This window comes from Streptopelia decaocto (assembly GCF_964273445.1).
Source record: "Streptopelia decaocto genome assembly, chromosome: 5".
Taxonomy (NCBI): Eukaryota; Metazoa; Chordata; class Aves; order Columbiformes; family Columbidae; genus Streptopelia; species Streptopelia decaocto.
In genome coordinates, this window is record NC_138659.1 from 72,151,246 (window position 1) to 72,178,997 (window position 27,752).

At 54.3% G+C, this 27,752-nt stretch overlaps 1 protein-coding gene across 1 annotated transcript in view; it reads right to left on the reverse strand.

The window, feature by feature from the left end:
• Positions 1-24,720, reverse strand: part of STK32C (serine/threonine kinase 32C) — a 73,790-nt gene extending 49,070 nt beyond the window's left edge. The window contains exon 1 of the mRNA XM_082054220.1: positions 24,629-24,720. Coding sequence (XP_081910346.1) covers positions 24,629-24,713 — 85 coding nt within the window. The 5' untranslated portion in view covers positions 24,714-24,720. The remainder of the gene's footprint in view (positions 1-24,628) is intronic.
• Between the last annotated feature and the right edge of the window lie 3,032 nt (positions 24,721-27,752).

Genomic DNA, 27,752 nt, shown 5'->3' on the forward strand with positions numbered 1-27,752 from the left:
CCTCAAAGCAGAAAGTTCACACTATGTGAAATCATCAGATGGTGTGACCGCAGGATCGTACCCAAAGGGAGCCCAGGCTTAGCCAGATCCCGGTGCTAAGCTGTCCTGTCATCCTCGCCATTCCCCTGCCTGTACTTTATTCCCCCCCTCCTGCTTTATTTCACTCACAGTCACATTTCTTTCCTCCCACTCAAACGCTGTGACAAGCTGGTACTCAGCTCTGCTGGAAACACACTGATCGGGATGTATTAATTCATGTAAAATCCTTTCCACTTTTCTACACCAGCAAGAGAAAGCTGGAAAGGATCATTCTGAAGTTTGAGGCAAGTAACTATGGTGTTCCTACAGAAACGGCTCTCTGTCACAGTACGTGACACTTATTTCCAGCACTACCGCAGAGAGAGCTACTCAAACTAGTCGTTATTGACTGAGCCGCTCGCTCGTCTAACAATCATGTGAGAGTCACTCCTGCTTAGACAAAGGCGCTAGCCCTGTGCACGGTGAGGCTGCGGGACACCAGGGCAGCCCCGGCGGCAGGAGAACCAGCCCGGGCACCCGAGCACCTCCGGACACGGCTAGTGCACCGAACGGCCTGCGAGTACCGACCCACTGGAAATACGGGTGCTCAGAATGTATATGTGAATATGTATTATTACTTAGTATAGATATTAATATTAACATGAACTATCACTGGCTATTCTGAAATTATGGCACCAGTAAATGTAAGGATACCCACTATATCTCACTTATATCTCACAAAGTAGAATCATAAAATCCCAGAGTCCAGTACAGCTCTTGGGCCAAATAAACACTGGTGCAATGATGCTGGACCATTTCTGAGGCCTGAGGAAATGTACCTGTCTGCCAGCGGACATCCATTTATTCTCGATTAAAATTGATCCAACAAATCAGAGTAAGTAGAGTTTTGTGATTTTTTTCCCTGGAGGGAGAAAAGAAAATGGAAGTACTTCTATTGCAGACTAAAGCGACCTCTTAATAAAGAACACGGGGTAGCCCCGACTGCATGTGAAGGGGATGCTGGGATCACCATGACCGTGACCATGGCCCGGCACCGGGGGCTGGGCGCCAGCAGTGTGTGACGGGGTGTCACCCCCGGACCCGCTCCCCACACAGCCCACGCGGCAGAGAGGACACGGCAAGCGGGACTGAAGACGTATCAGGAAAAAAACAACATCGACGTAACGGTGACAAATCAGAAAACCATGCCATCTGGAGCTTCCCAGCTCTGTGTCACCATCATCTCTCTGCTGATGCACCGGATTTAAAGCAACTCCTTAAAGTAGGATGTCATTCCTATGTAGCCACTACACATTAAGAACCTGTACATCTTAATTTAAAGATATTCAGGCAAGCAGAGGCAGCACGGGGAAGCTGAGCCGCGGCACCGGGAAGCTGAGCCGCGGCACTGGGAAGCTGAGCCCTGGCGCTGGTGGCTGCAGCCCTGGCTGGAGCTGCCTGACTCCCACCATAAGCAAAACAGACTCATTAAAAACAACAACACGGTAAATTAGTGGATTTTCAGCACCGCCCAGCAGCCTCTTCAGCCCTTGTCACACAAGGCAGGGACCCAGGGACCCTCTTGGCCGCTGGGAGAGCGCACGGTGCAGCCACCCTGAGACTCACACCTGAAAATATGGAAAAAGAAAACCCAAAATAGCGTATAACTGATGCCAGGAGCACCCAAGATACAAAGCAATGATTCCCTATGAACTGTCATAAATATAAGTTTGAAATATACAGTCAGAGCACCAATGAAGTCCTGTCTTCAACTAGTACAAGTTCCCCAAGGACAAGTGGGTGGGTTTCATCCCTGAAACGGACAATCGGAACAAGCAGCTGGGGCAGCACCGGGGGCTCCTTCTGCCATGGAAATGCCCAGCGAGGGCAGGTGAGCCGCCTGTCCCCTCCCCAGCCTGTCCCAGCGCCACCAACCCCTCCCGCGGCTCCTCGGCCCGTCTCTGGGCCGCGGCTGCCGTGCATCTCCCACAACCGCTGCGCCGGGAGCACCGCTGGGAAGAGATTATCGAGCTTTTCCCTTCATTATACAATGCAAAATCATTCCGATAGATGGTACAGTCAACTGAATAAAATCAGCACCTTTCCCTTCGCTCAGCCTCCGTTTCATACCTGACATCTTGAGCACTTTCCAGATAGATTTAATGAATGGAAAGTGTTCTCTCCCTATTCCCCAAAGGCAAATAGTACTTTCCTATCTCCTGGGGAAAAAAAATTGCTCAAAATCTGCTTCCTTTTGATTATGAAACAGGGAAAGAAAGACTAAATATTTCCAAAATTAGCTTAATAGTATCCAGAAATATTCAAAAAGCCATTATAATGGAGATATATATATATCTCCATATAATGGAGAATATACATTTATATTCATACCATACTTGATCAGTGAGAGAAAAGAACTCATGGCCAGAGGAGGGGCCAGATCTCCTGCTCGTGGTATAAATGCAGTGCCACTGTCCGACAGGCCCTAGATAGAGAAATACATATATATATATACACCGCGCTCTTCCCCTGCTCCTCACCGCTCGCTATGCTGCGCCAGTCACCGTCCCTCTGCACCACCAAACATTCCAAAAAGGGAGAAGATGTTCTGAAAGAAACGGGAGCATTGCATTAAAACAGGATTTGGCCTCAGCATTTTCTCTTCAAAGCTGCTGTGCGAATTGCCAGCTGGTTTCCCCAACGCTGGGAGGAGAGGGGAGCCGGGGTCTCCAGGGTCCTCTCCAGGTTCCCGGGGACCCGGGTTTCAAACCTTTGCCAGCTCTGTGTCTGCCCTTTTATTTTTTTTAGTAAGTATGTAATTTACGATATTGAACATATTATGGAATAAATACCACTTGTCACTATCCAATGCTACAACTCCCCTGAAGCCTGTAATTCCTTCCAAAAGCCTTTAATGACTGTACAGATCTCCCACAGATTTCTCCCCAAGTAAGTTCAGGCTGAACCTGAAGACTGCCATCTGAGAAGATGGGAAATTATTTCAACCTATTTATCCTTCAATTGGATCTATCGCAAGGATGAGGAGAGGAGAAGAAATCTGTGCTGCCTCTGCTTACTGGAGGTCCTGGGAAAGCTCAAGACAAGCCCGTGTGGCCGTGTGGGTCTGGGCTCCACGCTGCCCACCGACACCAGGGGACCGGAGGAGACGCCGGCGGCTGACGTGGGAGGGGATGCAAAGGGTGTGACTCATTTGGGGTACGGCTCATTTGGGTCTTCCCCCTGCGGAGCAGCACCAGTGCCAAACAGGAATGGCACCAGAGGCTGGCGTGAGCCCCCAGGGCCCCGGGACCCCCCACCCCATCCACCCCACACTGCAGCGTCCTCAGCCCAACGCGCCCTACGGCATCAGGGAGTCTCCGCTTTGGTGTCCAAACCCAGAACATACACCTTTCCCGGTTACTGTCCAACAGTGCAAAGCACAGAGTGCTCCGGGGCGATGGCCAACACTTCTCCCACGGCACAGACCCCGTCCCATGTCCCACAAACGCAGCGCCCGGGGACACGGCGCTGCCCGCCGGGGACACGCCAGCTCCGCGCACTGCTTGTAACGGGCTCCGGTTCCGATCTTTAAACAGAAGGTGTTTTTTCATGTCTTTTGGGCAAGAAGTACTCAAAATGCATTAATGCCTTTCTCTGTTAACAAAGAAACTATGGCAACACGCGCATAGTTGCCAAGAGAATTACTGAAACAAGGTTTAATAGTTAATAAGCAGCCAGATGATGTCAGACTCATCTGTTAAGACCAGTTTTTATCTGGCTATTAGAACTTAATGTCCCAGAAAGTTGGGTTGGCCAGGATTAAATAGTCTTCCTTTTAGCCCAATTACCAGTAATAAAACCAATTTTCTAAAGAATAGGGTAGAATTATCCAAAACGTGGCCAGACCATGCCTGTATTTCATAGCATAAGTATTACTCTCCTTTTGTTAAAGAACAATTTTCTCGATGTCAGAGATGTGAATCAAAATGTAATGTGTGTGTCACAGAACTGGAGAGCAGAGCGGGCAGGCTGCTCACGCACGCAGACCGCAGGCTCTGCTAAACCCGTGCTCGTGCCAATGCTTCTCAAGAGCGCCCAAATTCTTTTTCTTTTTTTAACTGAGGTGATCAAGAATTCTTAAGAAAAAAAAAAATCAGGGAAAATTAGTTTCTAAAAAGCAATAATGATTGCTTTAGGGAAAGCATTAAGCTGGCAGGTACACTTGCAGAGCTCTGTTTTCCTGGCTGGGCACGTCCACGGGGAGACGCCGTGACCCCCACACACGGGGACCACGTCCAGCAACACTGTTAATTGCACACGGGGAGTCGTTAGGGACCGCGGGCTCTGTGGGAACACGCTGGCGCGGTGGGTCTGCAATCCAACCTGGAGCCAAGGAGCAACACGCGGCTCGCCGTGAACTCAGCCCAACGGCTTTGGCCAGCACCACCCCAAAAACAGCACCGAAAAATAACGCCTGTATGGAAAGAATGTGTTGTACACATTAAACACGAAACAGTTTTTAAAATATAAACAGGTTACCAGTCAATGCAAGCACAATAACTGCTATAAATCTGTGTCAGTGCGTCACTGATTCTCTATGATCAGTCTATCAAAATAATGATTATTGGAGTTTCAAAGTCAGGCAAGGTTTCTGCTAAGCTAAAAGTTTTGCAAACACAGTACAGGACAAGCCTTGCGCTGGAATAGCTGGGTTTCTGGCCAGGCAGGATAGAAGAACATGCCGAGACAAGGTAAATCAAAAGGGAGATGGAAGGGGCCAAGGGTCCAAGCCCTTGTCCCGGCAGGTCCAGCCCAGCCCAGCCGCTCAGCACCGTGCCGAGGAAGAAACGGGACTTTGCTGGAGTACCATCAGATTAATCAAAGTGACCAGCGAACGCAGCCTTGGCTGGTGAGGATCCGCTGCCCGTCACACGGCAGCTCCAGGCACCGCTCCCGTCCTTCGGAGCCGCTCTTGGCCCAGCGCTTCCCCAGCACCCTGCGCAGCATCCGTCCCGCCAGCCTGGCGCCCGCTCTCTCCGGGCTCTATTCTTAGCAGCTCTCAGCTCAGCGATCCTTTAAATCACCTCATCCCTGACCTACTACATCTTCCACGACTTTCTTTCATTTTAGTCTCCAGTGCTGCTTCCCTGAAATCAATCATAAACCTCTTCATATTTCCAGAGGGAAAGACAGGACGTCACCTCTGCACTATTTCTAGTTCTCTCTTGATTATGTCTGACTCCGCTCCACTTATGCTCAATGCAATGTTGAAGTCCTCTGGCGACAACCTCCTCCTCCAGTTCTTAAAGCTTTTTGTACCAGCTGCAGGGGTGAGAGCCCGGGCAGGTACCCAGGGAGTGGTGGGTCCATCCCTGGAGACACCCCAGGCCGGGTTGGACGGGCTCTGAGCACCCTGAGCTGGTGAAGATGTCCCTGCTCATGGTGGGGGGGCACTGGGAAGGTCCCTTCCAACACAAACTCTTCTGTGATTCTATGATTCCGTGGAGTTTCTCGTGTCTAAGCACTTGCTCCCTGAAGAAAAACATTAAACAGCTTTAAAAAATTCAGCTCTTCATGTGAACATCACACGATACGGAAACGTTCTCTTCTCGATGAAGTGAACAGCTTAATAACACATAACAGATGGACCATATTTGGAGCGCTCTGTCATCAATACAACATTCACCATTTGGAATAAATCGAGCAGTACAGCTGGCCATTGTCCCCACTCGGAGGGGTCTTTGTTCAGTAAACAAGCAGAACCCGAGTGGCTGTGGAAGGAGAGCAGCGCACGGACCGCCCGCGGCCCGCGGCAACAGGGTGACCGGTAGCAGCTCTGCCGGGGCCTCTGCCCTCACACACGGGAACCCAGACACCCCGCAGCCCTCCCGGAGCACAGCCATTCCCCCGCGGCAGCGCCACGCGGGCCAGGGCTGCCCACCGGCACTGCTCGAGGAAGGGCTGTGCTTTCAGAACGGCTGCTCTTCCTGTACGTGTTTTGACAGGCGAAACCCACAACAGCTACAGAAATAGGCAATAATTAAATTGCAACCTAATTTGTTGTCTTTATTTATGATAAATTATGAATTACTGTATTATGGACACTCATTCCATTCAGAAGGCTGCTAAATAAAAATAGCCCAACGCAGCGCCACACGAGTCCATGGGCGCAGCCCGCAGCCAGGCCGGCAGCAGCCGCGCTCGGCGCAGCCGGGCCCGCGGGGGGAGGCGCAGCGAGGAACACGCATCTAAACCAGCGCTGAGATGACTCAGGCGAGACCGGGAGAATGAGGCAGAAGATAAAAATACCCGAAAGGCGGGTTTCAAAAACACTCGTTTGGTCCTGAACCAGGGGGCTGCGCCGTGTCCTCCCGCCCCGGCCCACCCAAAGCCCGCGATGGGACATGAGGTGGGGGCAGCCCGCAGGGACACTGCCCCGAGCCCGCATGGGGACAGGGACAGCGCTGTGTCCCCGCTCTGCATCCCGCCCTTGGGGACACCGCTGGTCTCAAGGCCAGCAGGAGAACGCCGGGGAATTTGTGGGGTGAGGGGAAGAAGAGGAACCCCCAGAACAGGCGGGCGCCCCCAGAACACAGAGGCCGACGAACCAGCCTCCCAGCAAGCTGGGCACGAACTCGCCCCGCTCTGCCACCTCTTCCACAGCACGCGTGTGCAGAAAGCAAACAAGTGCTTTTCGCTTTCCAAATTAAATCCCTCCAAGGATAGACGTTAATTTCTCTAAGGCTTCTGCTCTGGAGCAGGATAAGCTACTTCTATCTTATTATTCTTAAAAGTGAGTATTTGTTAGGAAAGTGGAGATTTGCCTCTTTCAGAAGGAAGGATTTTCTCTCCATAATTGGCATTAAGTAATGGACACTCATTTAATTAAAGACTCTGTAATTTGACAGGAATCTCTAGAAATAATTTCTCCCTCGAATCACCTCCTTGAGAGGCTTTCTGACACAATGTAATGGAGAGAATGACCTCCACGGGTAATGGAGGAGTTCACAGAGCCCTGGCGATCAAACGCCCCCGGGGTGTCACCCGGGGGTACCCGAGATGCGGTCAGGGGGATATTAAACCCCCCCTAATCATCCTGAGTCCCGAAGTGGTTTTCAGAAAGAAATTCAAGCCCCCGGCTCAATCCATCCTCATCTCTGTCCATGGAGCAGCTGCGGAGGGAACGGGAAACTGTCGCCCGAGGGCTTTTGAAAAGCCTTTTCTTAATTAATAGCGTGTCAAATGTCTGCTGCGTATTTCAATGGTATTTTGAAAGACACGTACATCCTAAGTGATGCCTTGTTAACTAATTAGGAAGTGCAAAGTCATTGCCAATTTACCATCACAAGACAATGTTACAGCTGCTTTCATATCGACACAATAGGCTCAGGCTTTAAAAAAGATCCTTCAAAGGCGGTAAGTGACTAGCAGGAAAATCAGGCCCTTTTCATGGTAAGTGACAATTGAAGATACCCTCTGTTTTGAGCAGAGAACTCACTCCGAGACTTCAATATTGTATTTCTGCTGTAATATCTGAAGCTGCAAACTCAAAATAAATGAAGACACAGAAGTGGTTTTCTCTCTCTTGTCTTATCTCCCAGTTTCCGTGGCTGGTTCCCCAAAGGCCTGCGGCCACGCTCGGTGGTGTCAGCATGGCACGCGGCACCCGCACACCCAGCACCCGCGACACCCGCGCACCCGGCACCCGCACACCCGGCACCCGCACACCCGGCACCCGCACACCCGGCACCCGCACACCCGGCACGTGGCACCCGCGACACCCGCACAGCCGGCACCCGCGACACCCGCACAGCCGGCACCCCGGCTGCAGAAACGAACACGCACACGCTGTGGTTCCGCTCCGGATCACTCGGGTTTCAGCAACTCGGCTTCAGAGCAACAGCGTGTCTTTAATAACCGTATCTCACATTAGCAGAACATCTTTGTTTATGCCAAACATACCACATAACATTCAGCAGTATACACGGAAGAGGGATCGTAATTAAATCTGTACTGTAATTGTCAAAACAAACAAGCAACATTTATTTTGCTCATTTGCTGATATAGATTCGCAGTGGAAACAGAGGAATGAAGGTGTCGGATGGAGGTGGACGGGAGGAGAGGCGGGAGGGTGGGCGATGATCTGAGATGGACGAGCCCCAGCACGGTGGCACCACAACCACGGGACAGCGAAGGAGCACGTCACCCCGCGCCCCGGGCCCCGACAGAGCCTTCCTCTGACCCGCATTGTAACCAAGCGCCAGCGACCAGCACCGCCCAAGCAGAGGTTCTCCAAACGGCCCCTTGCTCCCCTCCAAACACTGGGCACTTTAATCACCGCTGATCCCGGCCGGGCGAGACGCGGCACCCACGGCGCCGGCACGGCTGCCGGGCACAGCCAGGAAGCACAGAAAATAAAAGCAGGATTTGTGTGTCGCCTCGCTCGGGGCACGCTGCTTCCCAAAACACAAGTGAAACTGCAAGGGCTGGTGACAGGCACTGCGCCGGGGAAAGAGCCAAACCAACAGGGATGAGTTCACAATGATAACCACTGATAGATCCACAAGACACACAAGCTCCAGACAGCAGAAGAATCAGGTATCATCCCCCGTTCCGGCTATTCCTTCCCCGTTTATTTCCCATGCAGGGGTCGCACAGCCCGGTGCACCCAGGGCGATGCCGCTGTGCTCCCGGCGCCGGCGAGCGCCGGCTGCGGCAGGGACCTGAGCCACCAAACAGAGAAAGGGACGGCACCCAGCCAGACGGGCACGGCCGCAGCCGGCCTGCTCCTGGATCGCTCCCCGCCGCAAATGTCAATTTATTCTTGATATTTTTCTTTATGCTCTGTGACATTAACGGAGTAAATTTAGAAACAACAGACTGTTTCTTTATATAGCAACAGCCGACCTGTGGAAAGCAGCGCCTCGAGACTGCAGCGCAACAGATTCTCCGGTCGGATTTTTGTTAAGGGCTGTCGGGTCGTGTTACCGCTACCAGGCTGACAGGCTGAGAGCGACAGGGACGCTCGCACGTCTCTGTCACGGCGTACGGGGAAGGGCAGGAGCAATTCCGGGCTCCCGCGGCTGCTGCTGCTGCGGCCACGCGTAGAGACGGGTCATTCGGGTGGCTCAGAGCTGCGATCTGGAGTAGCAATCACACAGGAAGTTAAGTAGTGCTGCTATCTGGCTAAGAAAAATGAGGAAAAATAAAAGTTTCAGTAGCTTTTTAGAAGATGGGAAGAGTTCTGATGGAGCTTTGCTGGATGCAGAGACCAGCTGGCGCTGACAGCCCCCTGCCCGAGGACGGGCTGGCCCGCGCGGCGCTGCCGCCACGGCCACCCCAGCTGTGCAGACACAGGCCACGGTGAGTCGAGAGGCAGCGCAGAGATGCTCCAGCTGCTAACGTGAAACCCAGCGCGCTCCACAGGCTGTAACAAGATCCCAGTTCCTGACACGCAGCCACACAAACACATCTGGGAGAGGTGAAGCCATCTTGGAAACGGAGAACAAAACCAAAACCACCAACACGAAAAACCTCGATGCTTTGTACTAAAAGATGAGGGAAAAAGGCTTACAAGAACATTCAAAGTAGACAGACCATCGCTAATCTTAGTACCATGTCACTTGGAAAGGCACCACATTTGGAAGATTTTAAACATTAATTAATAGGAAAATTAGCAATATTAATAATTACCAATGCTTTTCCAAGAAAGAGCGAGCCACTTTAACTCCAGTAACTGTAGGTAATCGAAGTCCTCAGACTTGGCATATTTTTCCTGTGTACCTAAGGAGAGCAACAAAGGCTGCTCCAAGCAGAACAGAAAAGCAGCTACCTACGTCTTGTTTAACCTCATGTTTTATGCAGAAACAAACGCTGAGGCATTGTGAAAAAATTATTGGGCTCACAGCAGCAACTGGTGTGAGACTGATCACAGGCGAGCAGGACAAGTCCCCTGTATTTGAGGATAAACAGCCCTGCAGCGGTTTGTGCTGTGGGAGTTGCTGCTCCCTGCCAGCCCTGTGCTCCACGCACACGGGGCCGGCGAGAGCAGGACCAGCCCCGGAGCCCGCACGGCATCCCGGGGCCGCGATCCCCATCCTGGGACCGCGATCCCCATCCCGGGACCGCGATCCCCATCCTGGAGCTTCAATCCCCATCCTGGGGCCGCGATCCCCATCCCGGAGCTTCAATCCCCATCCCGGGGCCGCGATCCCCGTCCTGGGACTGTGATCCCCATCCCAGGGCTGCAATCCCCATCCTGGGACCGCAATCCCCATCCCAGGGCTGCAGGTTGCCCCGTGCCGGTGCAGCCTCCCGCAGCGCAGGGGCCCCGTGCCCAAGGGATGTTCTCTCCGGTCCCCTGGTGATCTGCTCGCTTTCCACCCGTTTCAAAAGAACAGCATCTGTTTCCTCTGCTCCCTCATGTCTATTGAACTGCAATCGTCTCTCTTTGCACAATTCTCTGCCATTGCAGCCAGGCTTCCCTGGCCTTGCCGTTACACAACCACACCATTCAAGTTGTGTTGGTGGCTCTTCAGTCACCCTTCGTGTCCTTCATACAACACTCCCTCCTTTCCCACCCGTTATTACACCCCCGATGAGCACGGGGAGCATTCAGGTTTCAAGCAAGAACTTAAAAGTAGCTGAGAACAAGACCGAATTCAGCATTACCATTAGATTTTTGAATTACAAGAGAGCCTTTAAGAGGTCTGAGACTGAAAAAAAGGGTCTTTTGCAGAACAACCTTCATTATTCTGTTCAATATCACACATTCTATTATTTTTGTTTCCTGATTATCATTGCTTTTTCCAAATAAATCCAGAAACGTTAGTTTCCTGTGGACTCTGCACCACAGCCCGAGACAAGAACTCTTTGTAATGACAAGTCTCCAAGAATATTTCCTACTATCAGCTGCTTCTGGTTTCTGTCAAAAGAGGCTCTCACTGCCTGCCACACCAGCAAATCCACTGCGGGCCACGAAAGACGGTCTTGTTCCTCTGGCTATCCCACTGCGGCTGGTAGCGACTATCGGAACACTGGGAAAATAAACCAAGGAAAGGTGTTTATGCACCAGCTAGATTGGTCTGTCTACTTTTCTAGCTCAGCAGTGAACCTGTCGGGTCACAGCGCAAATCCTGCGGCTGTTGCAGGAAGGTGAGCAGCCCGTAACCCAGCAGCAGCTCCGTTAACAGATACGCTCTATCGCTGCTTATCATCTGTGGGTGTACGAAACATTTCATCTGCAGGAGCTGCAGTGGAGGATATGCTTCAAAACAAAATGCAGTTTTCTTGCTTTTTAGCACAGATATACTGTAAGCCTGGTGCTGCCGCTTACATCACTGTTACAGCATCTAAGGGCGGTCTCTGCTATGGCATTCCCTTTCACTTGAGTACCATAAAGGAAATCGAAAAGAAATAAACAAACAAACAAACCCTTACGACAAAGGGCTGGAGATGTCAGCTACATTCATTTCTCAGCAACTGGCCGGATCAGCACCATGGGAACCCAGTCGATGTGTGGTTTGGGGTTGGCTTTTTAGGCTGGGGCAGGTGGGCGGTTCGGAGCTGCCACCCGGTGCCTCGGGGCCAAGGGCTCGCACAGGAGCGTGTCCTGAGCGACTCCACGGCGAGGCCTCCCTCTTCAGCGGGCAGGACGCTATCTAGAGATTTGAAAGCTAACGAGTCCCTTATTTACTTACATTGCTCTGTGAGCAGCGTGCAGTACCCGCATGTGTGTACCTCATGCTTGGAGTTAATGTGCACATTCCCAGGGAGATCGCTTTCCCCGCGACAGCCCTGTCAACACAGCGATGACGACGTGACAACAAACTCTGGATTTCCTTCCCAAGAGCAGCCGCTGGTGGGTTCGCACCGTGCACGTGGCTCCAGGACGCTATTTCAGGGCGCCGTCTCTGTCCCGAGGCTCAGGAGCAGCACTCGCAACGCCCACGGGAAACACGGCTGCTCCGCTGACCCACACTGTGTGACAGCCACCGGCTCCACGAACACCAGCCCGGCAGCACAGGGCACCGGGACCTGCCAGCCCCACGGACACCAGCCCAGTGGCACAGGGCACCGGGACCTGCCAGCCCCATGGACACCAGCCCGGCAGCACAGGGCACCGGGAGGCACCAGCTCCATGGACACCTGCCCAGCAGCACAGGCACCAGGAGGCACCAGCCCCATGGACACCAGCCCAGGTGTCATGGTCCGTTCGGTGAAGGCACAGGGCACCGGCAGGACACGGCTCACTCCTGCAGCCCCAGCAGGGTCGGTGTCCCTGCGGCTGCCGGTGTCCCCGCACACCCCCTGGGTTCTGACACACGTTGAGTTGAACAAGGTGTTCTGCAAGCTCTGGTTATGGAAAGGGCTCTTTTTTGCAAAGGAGAAAAATGAGGACCGAGATGGTGTAAATGAGCGGCTGTTAGTCACGCAGGCTTGGGAGACAGATAAATCTGGAAAGGGAAAAAAGAGCCACAAGAGGATTCATGAATATTGAAGATATTTTTGCCAGGGTAGGCCTGACACCAGGTAGGAGCAGTGATCCCCGTCAGTTCTCCCTGAAGCCAACAACAAACCTGTTGTGTGTTTTGGAGGTGTCAGAACAGACTCGCTCAGCGCACAGGTTACACCGACACACCTGAGCGAGCCCAGCATTGCGGGGACCCTGCCTGCCCACGATGGCCACCACGGCTCGGGATTCATCTCAACACAACAACAAGAGAGCAAACCCAAATTCATAGACTGTGGGGATGTCAAACAGAGTTATTCACCAAGTTTAACTTCTCCGGGGTAAGCAGACGTCCTAGTTCTGTGACAAGAAACTCTCATGAACATGGTTACGTACCAACTCACCCTGGAAAGACAACATCTCCTGACAAAGACTGAAAACACATGGAAGAGGGAAACCTCGCCTCTGCGGCAGTGGCACCCGGGGCAGGAGGAACCCCGCGCCCCCAGGAACGGACCCCGGGCAGAGCCCGCGATGGAGAACTGCAGAGCAGGGGAGAGCAGGACAGAGGCTTCCCAGGGGGACCTTTGGAGATGCCAAACTACGTGCACAGAAACCTTCAAACCAAGGCCAGAAGAGACGCTAACTGAAATTATTTCTGAAGCATTACTGAGGGGCAAACAGTGGTTTAATTGTTTGTTGATGTTACTCAACATTTTGTTAAACAGAAGCAATTTGTTCTAGTTAAAAGAAACCTGTTATTTTTTTTAATTATTTCACACATTGATCTTTACATCAGAAAGCCATGTAGAAAAATATACAACACGCTGAAAACATTCATTAATCAGTCCCTAAGTTCTCCTCGTCACAACTGTGCTTGTTTTGACACCTGCTTGCAATTTCCCTGCTGCGGCGTTCAACGTGCGATAGAACCCAACCGAACAAAAGGAGCAGTGATTGCGAGTGCCCCGGCGCTCGCCCCGTACCGCACACACCGTCCAGGGCCACCGCGGAGCTGCCGTGGGCTTTACGGAGCTACAAGAGACTCTCACAGATCCCCAGCGCGTTTGTGTCCCACCAACCTGGGGCAGCTCCCAGGTCGCTGGTGGATCTAAGCCGTGAGTGAGCCCAAGGCAGAGCCGTGGCCGGCCGGGATGCCCGAGCAGGGCCGCGTGGTACCACCGCCAGCATCCCCACGGGAGCATCTCCCGGCCCACCAGCTCCACCCAGCCGCCGGCCCGCGTGGTCTGCACAGCTGTGCTGAAAGCCCAGGGCTCAGAGTCACCCCAGAACCCCAGCGGCACGCTGGTGTTGGAGGGGACAGCCGAGCGCAGCCGTGAGTCCCCCGCGCGCTGCCCGCACCGCTCCCCACCGCACCGCTTCTGGCACCGGCACCATTTGCTGTATGGGGACAGCAAAATAAACAAACAAACAACACTGAGTCGAGGTCAGACCCAGGAGGTGCCCGAGTGGGAAGGGACGCTCCCGGCCCGTACTGAGACACAGGAGCACCAGCTCATCACATCGTCATTGTCACTGTCACACCCCCGCTGACGGTCCTGCCGAGCCGCTGTGCTGGAGGAGCCCCTCACCGACGGCAGTTCAGAGCAAACCTAGAATCAGCCTTAAATATGAAGTTATGGGGACTGCTTGAATGTCTATGAATTATTCATGTGATTACAATGTGCGGCATTGAGCCTTTAAAGTGCAAATTTTTTGGGGACCTTATTTTCTGCAAAGCATAAAGCACCTTTTCCTACAGTGCAAACAATCCAAGTCTAATATACATAATTTTCTGTGTTTCCTACTTTCTGGTCTTGCCTGCTAGTTTCCATGAAGGCTGGGGAACCAGTACAATACAAAGCCAGAGTGCAGTACATAGCTTTCCAGTAGATTGCATGACATTTATTTTACAAGGTCATTTAGCACGCTACACACCAGTTTTAAAAAACATCTTTCAGAAGAGATGCAATATCCTGCACCGCGGCACCGGCACGGCCGGGGAGGCGCAGCCCGGCTGCACCGCGGCACCGGCACGGCCGGGGAGGCGCAGCCCGGCTGCACCGCGGCACCGGCACGGCCGGGGAGGCGCAGCCCGGCTGCACCGCGGCACCGGCACGGCCGGGGAGGCGCAGCCCGGCTGCACCGCGGCACCGGCACGGCCGGGGAGGCGCAGCCCGGCTGCACCGCGGCACCGGCACGGCCGGGAGGCGCAGCCCGGCTGCACCCGGAGCCCCCCGAGCTGCGCACACCTACCGTGCCACTCCTGCAGCCCATGGAAAACAGATTAGGAAGGACCGTGACTGAGCCCGATGGTCTCCTGGACGATCACCTGGCACCTAATGAAGGAGACTTCCCAAGTGCACCATTTACTGCGTGGTTTGGTAACGGCGGTTGCAGCCTGCAGCTCATCCTCGCAGAGCTGCCGCCCGAGGAGGAACCTGAGCTGCCACACAAGCCCTTCCGAGCCCCTTCCTCCTGACAGTACACTCAGCCACTAGGGTTAAAAACACACCAGTAATTCTTCAAACTACCACAAAAGCGGATCTGTGTCAGTACTTTCCACACGCTCTTACACTGAGCATCCTGCCTGCACGCCAATACCATGAAATGGTGATGCTACAGGTGTCGTGGCTGGTCCCTTCCCACATACAGTGATGGGTTTTCTTCAATCCAAGTTTCTTCCCATTTAGTACTGAGTTTCCTTGCTCCCTTCCTCTTTTCCCCGCTCCACGTATTTGAAATACACACCCGATGGCCTTGTGTAGGCACCAGGTAGTCCCTCTGAATTCACAGGACATGAATTATCAGGCGGTGTTTTCAGGAGTGATGCCAACTTTTGTTTAGCTGGGGGTTTTGTTTGGGGTTGGTTGGTGGTTGTTGGGAGGTTTTTGTCTGTTTTTTTGATCAGGATTTAACCTGAAATTATGAAAGGCAGAAATCAGTATGTTTTCTGAGCAAAGGCAGCGGTATTTCCCCCATACAGACCGTGCAGAAACGGGAGACCCAGCGCAATGCAGCGGCAGCTGCGGGTCCCGCTGTCCCCTCCTCACCCTCAGCCCCTGGTCAGAGCTGCTCGCTGAACCTTCCCCAGTGCTCCAATCCGCGGTAACCAGCGTATTGCTCACATCAATACAAAAGATCACTGAAACCTTTGGACAGCCAGGCTGTAACAAAACTAAAACCTTGGCCAATGAGGTAACTTTCTATGGTGGAACAGCCTGTGCAGGTTAACCCGAAAGCTGCTCGGAGCATCACCGGCCTCACAAGCCCGTCAGCTCTCTGCTGGTACCACTAGAACAAAATAGTGTCGGTTTTGAAACAAGAAATGGAAATGATCAGCTTCCAGAACTGTCAGCTGAGCTGTAAATACGTTACATCGACGTTTAATTGAATTACACAGCACGGCTAACCATCAGCCTGCAAGGACGGAGCGCACAGCGTCAAACCCACGAGCCACTGAGTTCAGAACATTGTTCAGTGCCGGCATCTCTTCATTAGCCCCGAGTATTGGAAAAGACCCTGAACAACAGCCTGGATGTAAATGAGCACATCAACATTCACACACTGTCATATCTCATTGCTTAGCTGTATTCAGAGCCGTCTATTCCCACACATCCTAAGCACTTTTAATTTTCCATAACTGTCACCTAAAGCAATTTAATTCCTGAGGAACAGTGGGAGAGGGAAAGAGGACACTGACATTTATCTGCTTGTTAGGAGCAGCTAAGCCGCTCGCGAGCTGTCCCGCCTCTCCGTGCCTGGGGAGATAAATGCCGAAGCGGAGCTGAGCCACCGCCGCTCGCCCTCCCGCACACGGACTTGTGCTCCAGCTTTTGCACGTGGATTTACACACCGCGCCCCGTGTTACGACCCTACAACTTGGAGCCTGTCATGCACACGAGCGATTATTCATCATTCATGTAGGTGCCTCAATACGGGATCCTGGGATGAGATGGTAGGAAGCACACGTTAACAAAACACACGGCTTTAAGGTGTTTCATAGACTCTGGTGAATGACAAAGTGTTTGAAACCGCGGCTGGGGAGCAGGTCCCTGGGAAAACAACCGGAAAAGTCATACCTGCTTGTACATCCCTGGGCTGGCCGGGAATGACGGGCTCAGCACTGTCCCCTGCCCAGGTACCTCTGGACAGGATACCCTGACGGGGACTCGGTCGAGACCACAGTGAGCAGAAAGCCCACAGGCAGACCCTGGGCAGGGAGGATCTGCTCCACCACCCTCCCCGGCACACACACGTGTGTCCCACGTGTGGGAACACCAGCAGAGCGGGGACGGTCACATCAGCACCACTGACAGTCACACCAGCAGAGCGGGGACGGTCACATCAGCACCACTGACAGTCACACCAGCAGAGCGGGGACAGTCACACCAGCAGAGCGGGGACAGTCACACCAGCAGAGCGGGGACGTGGTCACACCAGCACCAGGGACAGTCACACCAGCAGAGCGGGGACGGTCACATCAGCACCACTGACAGTCACACCAGCAGAGCGGGGACGGTCACATCAGCACCACTGACAGTCACACCAGCAGAGCGGGGACAGTCACACCAGCAGAGCGGGGACGTGGTCACACCAGCACCAGGGACAGTCACACCAGCACCAGGGACAGTCACACCAGCACCAGGGACAGTCACACCAGCAGAGCGGGGACGGTCACATCAGCACCACTGACAGTCACACCAGCAGAGCGGGGACGGTCACATCAGCACCACTGACAGTCACACCAGCAGAGCGGGGACAGTCACACCAGCAGAGCGGGGACGTGGTCACACCAGCACCAGGGACAGTCACACCAGCAGAGCGGGGACGGTCACATCAGCACCACTGACAGTCACACCAGCAGAGCGGGGACGGTCACATCAGCACCACTGACAGTCACACCAGCAGAGCGGGGACAGTCACACCAGCAGAGCGGGGACGTGGTCACACCAGCACCAGGGACAGTCACACCAGCACCAGGGACAGTCACACCAGCAGAGCGGGGATGGTCACATCAGCACCAGGGACAGTCACACCAGCAGAGTGGGGACAGTCACATCAGCACCAGGGACGGTCACACCAGCAGCGCGGGGACGCGGTCACACCAGCAGCGCGGGGACGCGGTCACACCAGCAGCGCGGGGACGCGGTCACACCAGCAGCGCGGGGACGCGGTCACACCAGCAGCGCGGGGACGCGGTCACACCAGCAGCGCGGGGACGCGGTCACACCAGCAGCGCGGGGACGGTCGCTCAGCTGTTCAGATCCCTGTGCTCTCACACGTTATTCAGAACTCACAGCAAGCCTGTTTCGATTCAGTTATGAAGACCATGGCCTTTACAGACAGACCAAGTCTTAATCTAGTCTCACATTTCATTGAACTGTATTCCCAATCACTTCTTGATTGCCTCTTTCCCTCCCTATCAGCCAAGCATCCTATGAATTGCTGGTGGGTTTGTTCATTGTTTCTTACTTAGCTTCATGCAAACATCCTCAGCTGCCCTCGGGGTTTATTCTACCCCGATCTCCTCTCCTTAGACCCCTCCACAGAGACATGACCCTGGAGGCCTTGCAGGACCTCTCCTCCCACCTCCAGAAGACATCGGGGTGATGCTACAGGAGGAAGGACGTGACATCCCCACCCAGTGGTGCTCAAACAGCCACCCCAGGGAGCCCCCAACGAGAGCATCACCATCCTCACCACCAGAAACGGCAACGTGAGAACGCTGCAAAAACCTGAAAGAACAAGACCCACAGTGAAATGCTGGAAACATAACATTTCCAGTCTCGCTGCATTCTCCCTAGGAGAGGCAGTTTAGTTTTGCAAATAGTTGTAAATGAGAATATTTAAACACAAATGTATGTTCTTAAGCCAACACGAGTGAAAGGTACAGCATGCTTTTAGGTGAGCAATAGCAATGGTTTTCCATAGCTGCAATTTTCCCTGTTCAGAGGAGACATTTTGTCCCTTCACCAGCACAATCCCAAATGGGTTTTCTTCGGATTTCTCCCAGTGCCATTGAGAACAAACCACGGACTTCAGCCTGGAGAGTGACAGCAATGCTATTAATTATTTCTAAAGGAGAAAAAGAGCTGGTAACCCAAACGTCGCACTTATCACCGCACAGTCACGACCTGCATTGCCGGGTTCTCTGGCTGTCACCTTTTCTGCATTGGGGGACACGCGGGACAGCCTGGCACGCGGAGCTCCGGGCGGCCGGGCTGGGGCAGGAGTGTGGGCAGAGCACACACGGCAACCGCGGGTCCGGGGAAAACAAAGCGCTGCTGACAACACTAAACACAGCTTTTCTGACACCTCCTTTTATTCCCACTCCCTTCTCCGCTCGCTTACTTAGCTACCACTTTGGTGGTACATAAAGGCTTTTTTCTCTTGTTTTTAAATAACAGGGAAAGGCATCTGTGCTCTCAACCCACAGTCACATAAGAGTCAGGCGATGAAAAAACTTTGCCTCGCAATCTGGCCAGTGATTACTCTAATAAGTAATTTGCAGAGCCTGGAAGCTTAACACATCTGCATCTGACCCTAAATAAATAGGATTTGGCATTTTATAACCACCTTACTGGGCATTAGTCCATAGTTTTCCAATGAAAAGGGCAACGTTTCCTCCCCAGGGCTCGACACCGCTGCTCAGCCCAGCCCATGGAGCCAGGGGACTCGGTGCCGCGGCCGCAGGAGCAACAGCCAGAGAGGGGACAGTGCTGAGCGGGACATGGAAGGAAAAGGAGGAATGAGAATGGCTGGACGCTCGGCTTCCAAGTGAGGTCAGCTGACAAGATCTTGGGGTGCTGGAGCGAGTGGAGAGAAGGGAACGGGGCTGGTGAGGGGCTGGAGCACAATGTGATGGAGCGGCTGAGGGACCTGGGGGGTTCAGCTGGAGAACAGGAGCTGAGGGGAGACCTTCTGATCTCTGAACTGCCTGAAAGGAGCTTGGAGCCAGGGGGGGTCAGGCTCTGCTCCCCAGGAACAAGCGCCAGGAGCAGAGGAAACGGCCTCAAGTTGCGCCAGGGGAGGTTGAGGTTGGATTTAGGGACAATTTCTTCCCCAAGGGCTGTGGGGCATTGGAACAGGCTGCCCAGGGCAGTGCTGGAGTCACCATCCCTGGAGGGTTGGACAGACGGACATGAGGTTCTCAGGACATGGGGCAGGGACAGGGGTGGGTTATGGGTGGACTCCATGACTTCAACCAAAATGACTCTACGACTCTATGACACGTGGGTCTGGGAGTGCTCCCCAAAGCTGCTGTGGAGGCAGCCGGCCCCCCAGGCCCCGCAGCCCCACGGTCCCCAGCCCCGGCAGAAGGTGCTGCAGGTGACAGGTCGGTGTGGGGACAGGCTCAGCACAGCACTCTGGGTTCGCTCCCTGTACCAACAGCCCCACGGATGAAGCACTCGGGTGTAGCTCACCAGATGAGCGGGGTGAGGCAGAGGGACGCGCACTCTGCTGCGTGTGTAACCCCGCAGCCTGCCAGCCCCGGCTTTGAAATTAAAATGGGGATTATTTTCAGCACGCTCCCCCAGGTTTTGCAGCTTCTCGCCCGTTGCCATGGGGACGGGCGCTGTGCCGAGCAGCTGCCAGGCGCTCCAGCCTGGATGAGGCCGGTGGGGATGCAGAGCGGGGACCGGCCCCCGGCACCGCGCGGGCGCCCAGAGCCCCGGCCCAACACACCCCGAGGCTGCAGCACTCCAGCAAACCCAGCGGCTGCGAAACCGCTTCAAGACGTGTTACACTTTCCTGTTTCACCACGGAAAGGCGTTTTTACAAAGTAGTGATTCTCGGCTCGGAAACTCGCAGCGGCATTCGCAGAGCAGCTCTTTTGGAAGCTCTGGACCCACATACACCGATGTGTGCAGGTCACAGGAGAGAGCAGCCCCGCAGGCACCGCGGGCCGGGCTCAGGACGTGCCCACGCCAACGGGAGGTACTGAGCAGCGCACACCTACCCCATGGCCCCAAACCCACACGGGGCTCCCCTCCTCCTGCACGGCCCCCCAGCGCTGCCCCTGCCCTCGCACTGGGGCTTCGCTCCCCAGAGCCCAGCCCGGTGCCTCCTCCCGCTACCCCCTGAGCCCAAGGGTCTCAAACACAGGTTGTTCCCCAAGAGGGGACACAAAACCACCCATGGTCACTTCACCTGGCCCAAAGCCCGAGCACACGCTGCTTTGAGTCGGGCTGGTTTACCGGGGGAGCTGCACCCATGGGCTGGAAACTTATTGTAAAAAGCTGATTTTGATTCAAGTAGGATAAACCCAGGAGACTGTGCTTGCCCCCTTGCCAAAAGCCATCTGCATTCTACCAGAGAGTCAAACAAGGGATGGGCAAACAAGTGACCGACACAAAATCCCCATGAAAATAACCAGGCTGTAGCATTAAAACCTCGTAAATCAGCTGGAAATCTAATTTATTGTCAGGAAAGAGGCAGAAAGCCCTCGGACCGCTCACCTCGGCGTAAGCAAAGGAAGCAATAGCTCAACAGAAAGCAGCAGATGGCTTTACATATTCTCGTGTCTATTTTCATACACTTTTTTAGTAAGCCACTTTGATTCAGGAGAAGCCACAACCAACACGCGCTGCTGAAATTCCTCTTTGGGTACAAAGATCCACACAAAGACCCATCACGCTGCGCTTCTCCCGTCCCACCTGACGCTCCGCGGGCACCGCTGCGGCACTAAGTGCAAGAGCGCCCTGCACCGCCTGCCACTCGGCCCCGCTCCCCGAGTCCTGGCAGCTCCGCTGAACACTTTTAAATGTTTGGGTTGAAATGTTCCCCTTGGCTTCACAATGAGGGGTTTTCCTCACTCGGTATAATAAATAAAATACATAAACAAAGGAGGAGGTGTCAACAACCCCCACCAAGTGGGAAGGTTTGAAAAGGTTCTTACAGGTACAAATAAGAAGCCCTAAAAAGCCCTTATAGGCAAAGGCCTGTTTCTCCCGATGGCAAACAGCACACGGTGACACTGACACATCTCCAAGCACACTGCGATTCCCTGCAGCTTCCCGAGGCCACCGAAACCCTGCGAGTGCTCAGCCCTGCAGCCCTGCTCCTCTTCTGACTTAGTGTTCTTCCCACCTTTTTAATGTTCCCTTTACTTTTCTTTATCATCCCCTTCCTCATCCATTAACTTCCTCTGTTCAGAAACAGAGTACAATGTACCTCGCCAAAAACTGTTGAAAAGGCATCACTAGGCAGCATCTCTAGTGGGCCAAGTGACGTGTATGCAGCAGCTACGAACACGCCAGGGTTTCTGTGTAAGTGGAACCAGCTGAAGCTGCAGCTCACAGAGCGAGGGGAGCCAGTCCCTCCCGCAGCGGCGCTCTCTGGAAGCACACACAAAACATGCAGACACTCTCCTTCCAAAGTCGGCTTTTCTATCAGTTGAATCCCAACTGCTAAATGCTCAGAAATATTTCGGAGGTTGTATCAGCAAACATGAGGCAGCAGAATGCGCGCGCTGCAGCCGAGCGCAGCACCAAAGGTGTCAGAGATGCACCGTCCCCCTGCAGCGCGGGTGAGACACGAAGGAGCAGTCGCACTTGGCTTGCACTGCTTTCCCAGTCAAGAGCAGTTACCTGAACTGGGGGGACAGGGGGGGCAGGGGACAACACAGCACCCAGGAAGGGAGCGAGGAGGGCACAGGATCACTGTTCCTCGGCAGGACTGCCCGTGGCACAGCTGCACACCATCCTGTCCCTCGGCAGGACTGCCCGTGGCACAGCTGCACACCATCCTGTCCCTCGGCAGGACTGCCCGTGGCACAGCTGCACACCATCCTGTCCCTGGGTGGACGAGGAGCCAGCGCCGCACACAGGTGCACCAGCACCTGCCCGCCCGTCCCTGCGGAGCAACCAGCCCACTTCCAGTGCTAACAAAAACCGCGCTGAAACAGAGTCGAGAGAAGACCCAGAGGACAGACTCAGGAATGGGAAGCGTGCCCTCGGCGTCAGGCGTCCCACATCGAGGACGTGACCCCGGCCCGCGCTACGCCAGGCAGGGCTGAGAGCAGGAGCCCATCGAGCTGAGATCCAGCAGCGGGGAGCTGAGGGTGGACAGGCGCAGACCGGAGGGCGAGGACAGTTTCTGCCTGTGAGGTTAAAAGCGGATGATCCTCCAAGTCCGGGTATTTACACGCAGGGCAAACAGGCCGCTGCCCGCCGGGGACCCGCCGCGCTCCGCTCAGCCCCACCGCCCGGGCTGGAGCAGCAGCCCAGCAAACCCCGACACCCGGCCTGGGACAGCCAGCAAGACCCCTCAAAGATCCACACACCTGGAGTTTGATTTGTGTGTGAGTAAATACTGGGCCTCGTGTTACTTGAATAAATGTTAACCTTCTGTTTACATACACCTGTCACAATTAAAAGGGCTTAACCATTGGATTTAGACAGTCAGGCTCATTCTTGTACATCCATCACTGGGAACCACTTATGGGTAAAATTTCACATGCTAACCTATCTTTTTCCGGTTTTATAAATTTATTTACCTTTTAACTGGCAGCACTAGTAATTCTCCCACATTATGTCACACACAAAACCAAAGTATTAACCGGCTTCTTTATGTAAGGAAGTTATTGGAATGTCTTAAGAGATCTCCATAGCAACCATGCTGTGCCAGTAAATATGAGTTCACCAGAACAACACTGTAATTGCTCTGAGCACACACTAACAAGCACTGATGAAAAAGCAGGCAATATTAAGAAAGTAATGTCCTAAGTCTCCACTATTGCAAAAGCGCTGCTTGCAGATGCCTCATGAAATGTTATCAGGGTTTAGTCAATGGCCACTCACCTGCAAAGCTCAGTTTCCCTATACTGGCTGTATACAGGCTCAGTTCAGAATGGCATGTGTTCTGAATTATGCAGTAAAGCCTCCAGTTTAAGCTTTTTTACTTGTCTCGCCTGCTGACCCACCACATCCAAGACGAAACGTGTTTTCCGCTCTGCAAACACCCAGCAGCCACACCGCCCCAACCTCACACACACCCGCAGTGTAAAGGGACACGGGTCTGGAGGGATTTTGCAGTTCTTTCCAACAGCAATTTAGTTTTGTGTTTCAGTCCCACCACAGCTGCCCCTTGGGCAGTGAGGTGTCCCCCTCACACGTTTTCTCCACACTGCTGTAGTGGGAGATGCAAGGGTTAACAATTCAATGTTATACTCTGAATTGCTAATAAACACTTGGTGATATGGCTGGCTACTCCAGTAAAGGTTCAGCTGCTCTAACGCCCCTCAGCTGCCAGCACAGCACAGAGCGGCTCAGCCTGGGTCACCCTCACCCAGCTGTCATGTGAACGAGAGCATCACTACACCTTGAAGACTCACATTAACATAGAGATTTCACTCCCAGTTTCACATATAGATTTCACTCCCAGTTTATCTAGTGCAGCACCTCGAGCACCCAGGGATTTGTGCCAGCGCTGGGTTGGTGTCCCAAGGCTAACACAGTGTTGTCTGTATGTCGGGAGAGCTCCAGCCACCCAGCACCGGCTGCCTGTCTGCTGCCTGTCCTGAGACTTGCCCCAGCCGTGACCAAAGTCTCCTCTGGTCCTCTGAAATTCCACCCTGCATCTGAGAAGTCTAATACAGTTGTGGTACTTCATAGTGTATTTCTACAAAAACCCTTGAATTTTAGGGAAGGAAAAAAAAAAAAAAGGGTAGCGTTTTTTGCAAAGACAAGTAGTTTTAGAAGTTTGATGGCCAGCTGCACTTGATCTTTACTGGTTAAAAACAGGTATTTCCTTGCACAGATCGACAACTTCACTGCTAAACCGACCCCTCACTGCCCGCCTCTGAACCCGTTCGGGTAACGACAGCCGCCCCGTTCCTGCGGGGCTGCCCGCCGGACAGTGCACGGTCGGGGCTCCGCGGCCGCTGCGCCCCGCGGGAGGCACCACCCGGCCGGCAAACGCGCACCCGGGGCCCGCGCCCGCTGCCCGCAGAGCCCCCGCTGCCCGCAGAGCCCCCGCCGCTACCTCGGGACCCGCACCGCGCAGCCCGCCGGTGGGCGGCCCCGCCGGGCCGAGCGGAGCGGCGCTCAGCAGCTGCGGGGCTGGGCATCCCGGGGCACGGCATCCCTGGGCACGGCATCCCTGGGCACGGCATCCCTGGGCACGGCATCCCGGCGCACCCCGGCCCGCACTCACCGTCCTCCCGCTCGTCGAAGACGGGTCTCTTGGAGGAGGAGGCGCTCGCTCCCATCCTCTTCTTCCACTTGCCCCAGTGAAACATTGGGGCGAGGCGGATGGCATGCCCTGCGCGCCGCTCCCCGCCGGCCCGGCGGCTCCCGCGGGCGGGACCAGGCGCTGAAGCCGCTGCGAACCGCCGCCAGCGCCCGCCGCCGCCCTCACCCGCCCCGCGCCCCGGCGCCGCCCGCCCGCATGGCAGCGCCCGGCGCCGCCGCCTCCCGTCCTCCTGCCCGCGGCGCCTGCCGCGGCGGAGCGGAGCCGAGCGGAGCGGAGGGAACGGGAACGGAGGGAACGGGAGCGGAGCCCGGCGGAGCGCGGGGACCGAGCGGCCGCAGCGGCGGGAGGCGGGACGGGGCGGGGCGGGGCGGGCAGCACCGCCCCCTGCGCAGCGCCCCCTGCGGGGGCGGGAGGGCAGCGGCGCCGCCCGCAGGTGCGGCCGGGCTGGGTCCCGCCGGGTCCCGCTGCGCCTCAGCCCGCCCCGGGGCCGCGGAGCGGGGTGTCTCCGGGAGGGCCGGTCCCTGCTCCCCCAGCTCCGCGCACAGCCGCGGGGCTCCGCGGAGGCACCGGGGCTGTGACCGCGCTGAGCCCCGCGCTGTCCGGCGCTGCCCCGGCACCCACCGCCGCCGCTCCGTCCGGGGCTTCTCGGCCGCCAGCAGCGATCCCGCACGGTTCCGTTATTTTTAACCTCATACATAAACATCGCAACCGCTATGAAAGGCAATCAGGTTATATTATGGCCAAGTCTTTTACCAGCGTTCAGTTGTTATTTATGAAAGCGCAAATAGCTCATCTTAAATTAGTCACTAGTACTCACTACTGATTTTTAATCTTATTAATGTGAAGACAACCGCATTGATTTTTATTCAGCTATTGTAATAAAATAAAGACTTTATTTAAATTAGTGGGCCACTTGGAAAATCAATGCTTTTTCTTGTATAGAGATTCTCCAGCGTTTCAGAAGCTCCCTCGCCATGGAGATCTTTATTGCGCCGTGTCCGAAGATGTTATATGGGAGGTTTCGATACAGAGAAGAAAAACAAGCCTGAGGTTGGTAATTTAAGCCTGAAATGCTGGTTCTCACTGATCACTGCAATGGGTGCCATGCAAGAAACCAAACAAAAGTTACAAAAACCATTAGTGTCTGAACCTCCATGTAGAACATGAGCCCTTAACACAGGTGCAGACCGAGTCCCCAGGTTTCTCCAGGACACATTAAAGGACATGGTCATCCCATCCAGCCCAATGCCCAGGACAGATGCTCAGCAGTGCGGCCGGGGCTGGACCCTGCGGATCCCCAGCAGCAGGGTCAGCCCAGGTGGGACAGAGCTGGGGACCCCCCACTGCTGAGATAGAGCTGGGGACCCCCTACTGATGGGACAGAGCTGGGGACCCACCACCGCTGGGATAGAGCTGGGGACCGCCCCATGGCTGGGATAGAGCTGGGACCCCCCCCACTGCTGGGATAGAGCCAGGGACCCCCCCACTGCTGGGATAGAGGTGGGGACCCACCACCGCCAGGCTCTGCCAGGGAGCAGCCACCAAGGCAGCCCAGGAGGAGCAGAGGCAGAACCAGATGTTCCACCACCCCAAAAACCGCTGCTCCTGCCGCGCTGCCCCGGCCCTCGCTCCACGGGTTGAAGCCCATGAGCCTTGCTCCAGCGCTTTAACCCAGCGGTACCCGGCGCCTTGTTTCCCCAGCAGCACGTCCAGATCTCTGTTTTCCTCCATAAACTGCTGGGCCTGTGACCTTATCTGGAGCACTTGGGAGAGAAGTGCGGCCCAGAGCCGCTGCCACAGCATCCGCCTGCACCCCAGCAGCAGCTGCACCGGCTCCCTGCTGCGGCAGGAGCTGTCGGAGCACACGGAGATCGAGCTCTGACGAGGAGCCTTGTGCTGCAGTTTTGTTCTGTGCAGCACCACGCAAGGGAAAAGCCGCATTGCCTAAACAACCGGCGCGAGTATCTCTAGCTCTAGAGCTCTGCTCTCTGTCAGTGATAACTCGGGATTGCTGCAGAGCTCCTCGGGACAGAATTCATCCCGAGTCACTCCGGGCTTTGCAGGATGCTGAGCTGCAACATGCTCATGGCGCTGGTTTTTATGGCGTGTTGAACTGAAGTGTCTCATGGAATGTCGAATTGAATGCATTTCTCAGAAACAACTTGCACCGTTAACAGACCACATCGGAAATGTCAAGGCGAGACACAGGTCTTTAGCCATTACCTTGTATCTGTTATGCCATCAGCAAGTACTTTTATGATTTCTGAGGTGCCGCTTCCTAACGTTTAATTTAAAATTTATGCTGTTTTCTTTCCTAGCATGTTTTGAAATGGATATGTTAGTTATTGTACTCTTTACAGAAAATTTGCTAGGAGTTAGTCATTATTTAAAAGAGCCTGAAACTTGTAGAAGCATTACAATAGAAGGATGTAATTTAAGAACAGTTTTCCAAAGGCGAAGAATAGTTCTTAAAGAAAATTTCTTTGAGAAATCGGAAAGACTTGCTCTCAAGTAAAAAGAACACTGTTGTACAAGACAGTAATCTTTGCTTTGTTTAGGGATAGGTTGTTTTTAAATGCAGTGCAAATCCCTGAGCTCTCAGCTTTCGCTCCTGCTCTCCTGCCTTCACATCCTGCAGGGAGTCTGCACGGAGCCGTCACACGGCTCCAGCCCGTCTGCCAGGCAGTTGTCACTTCTCCCTCATTCCCCACTAATATTTGGACAATCAAATCCACAGCACAGAACCAGAGTCTCTGAGAGGCCGGAAGCGGCAGCGCAGGACGAGCGAGCGGGAGGGAGGGCAGGACGGTCCCACCCGGAGCTCCAGCGGCTGCTCCCCCGACCCGCGAAACGGAACGAGGTCCAGCGGGGGCTTTGCTCAATTTTTGCTTCATTAGAAATGTAGTAAGTAGTTTTACCTTCACAAAGGCGAGTTGAATAGGAAAGAAATAAAAGGGCTCGTAAGTTGTTTTTGGGATTTTTTTTTTGTGCTATTTAGAGCACTATTGAGTGAGGGCAGCTCAAAATTCTTGATAGTGCTACAGGCTCATTAAAACTAGTTCTTCCCATTTACTCCTGCGTTCTA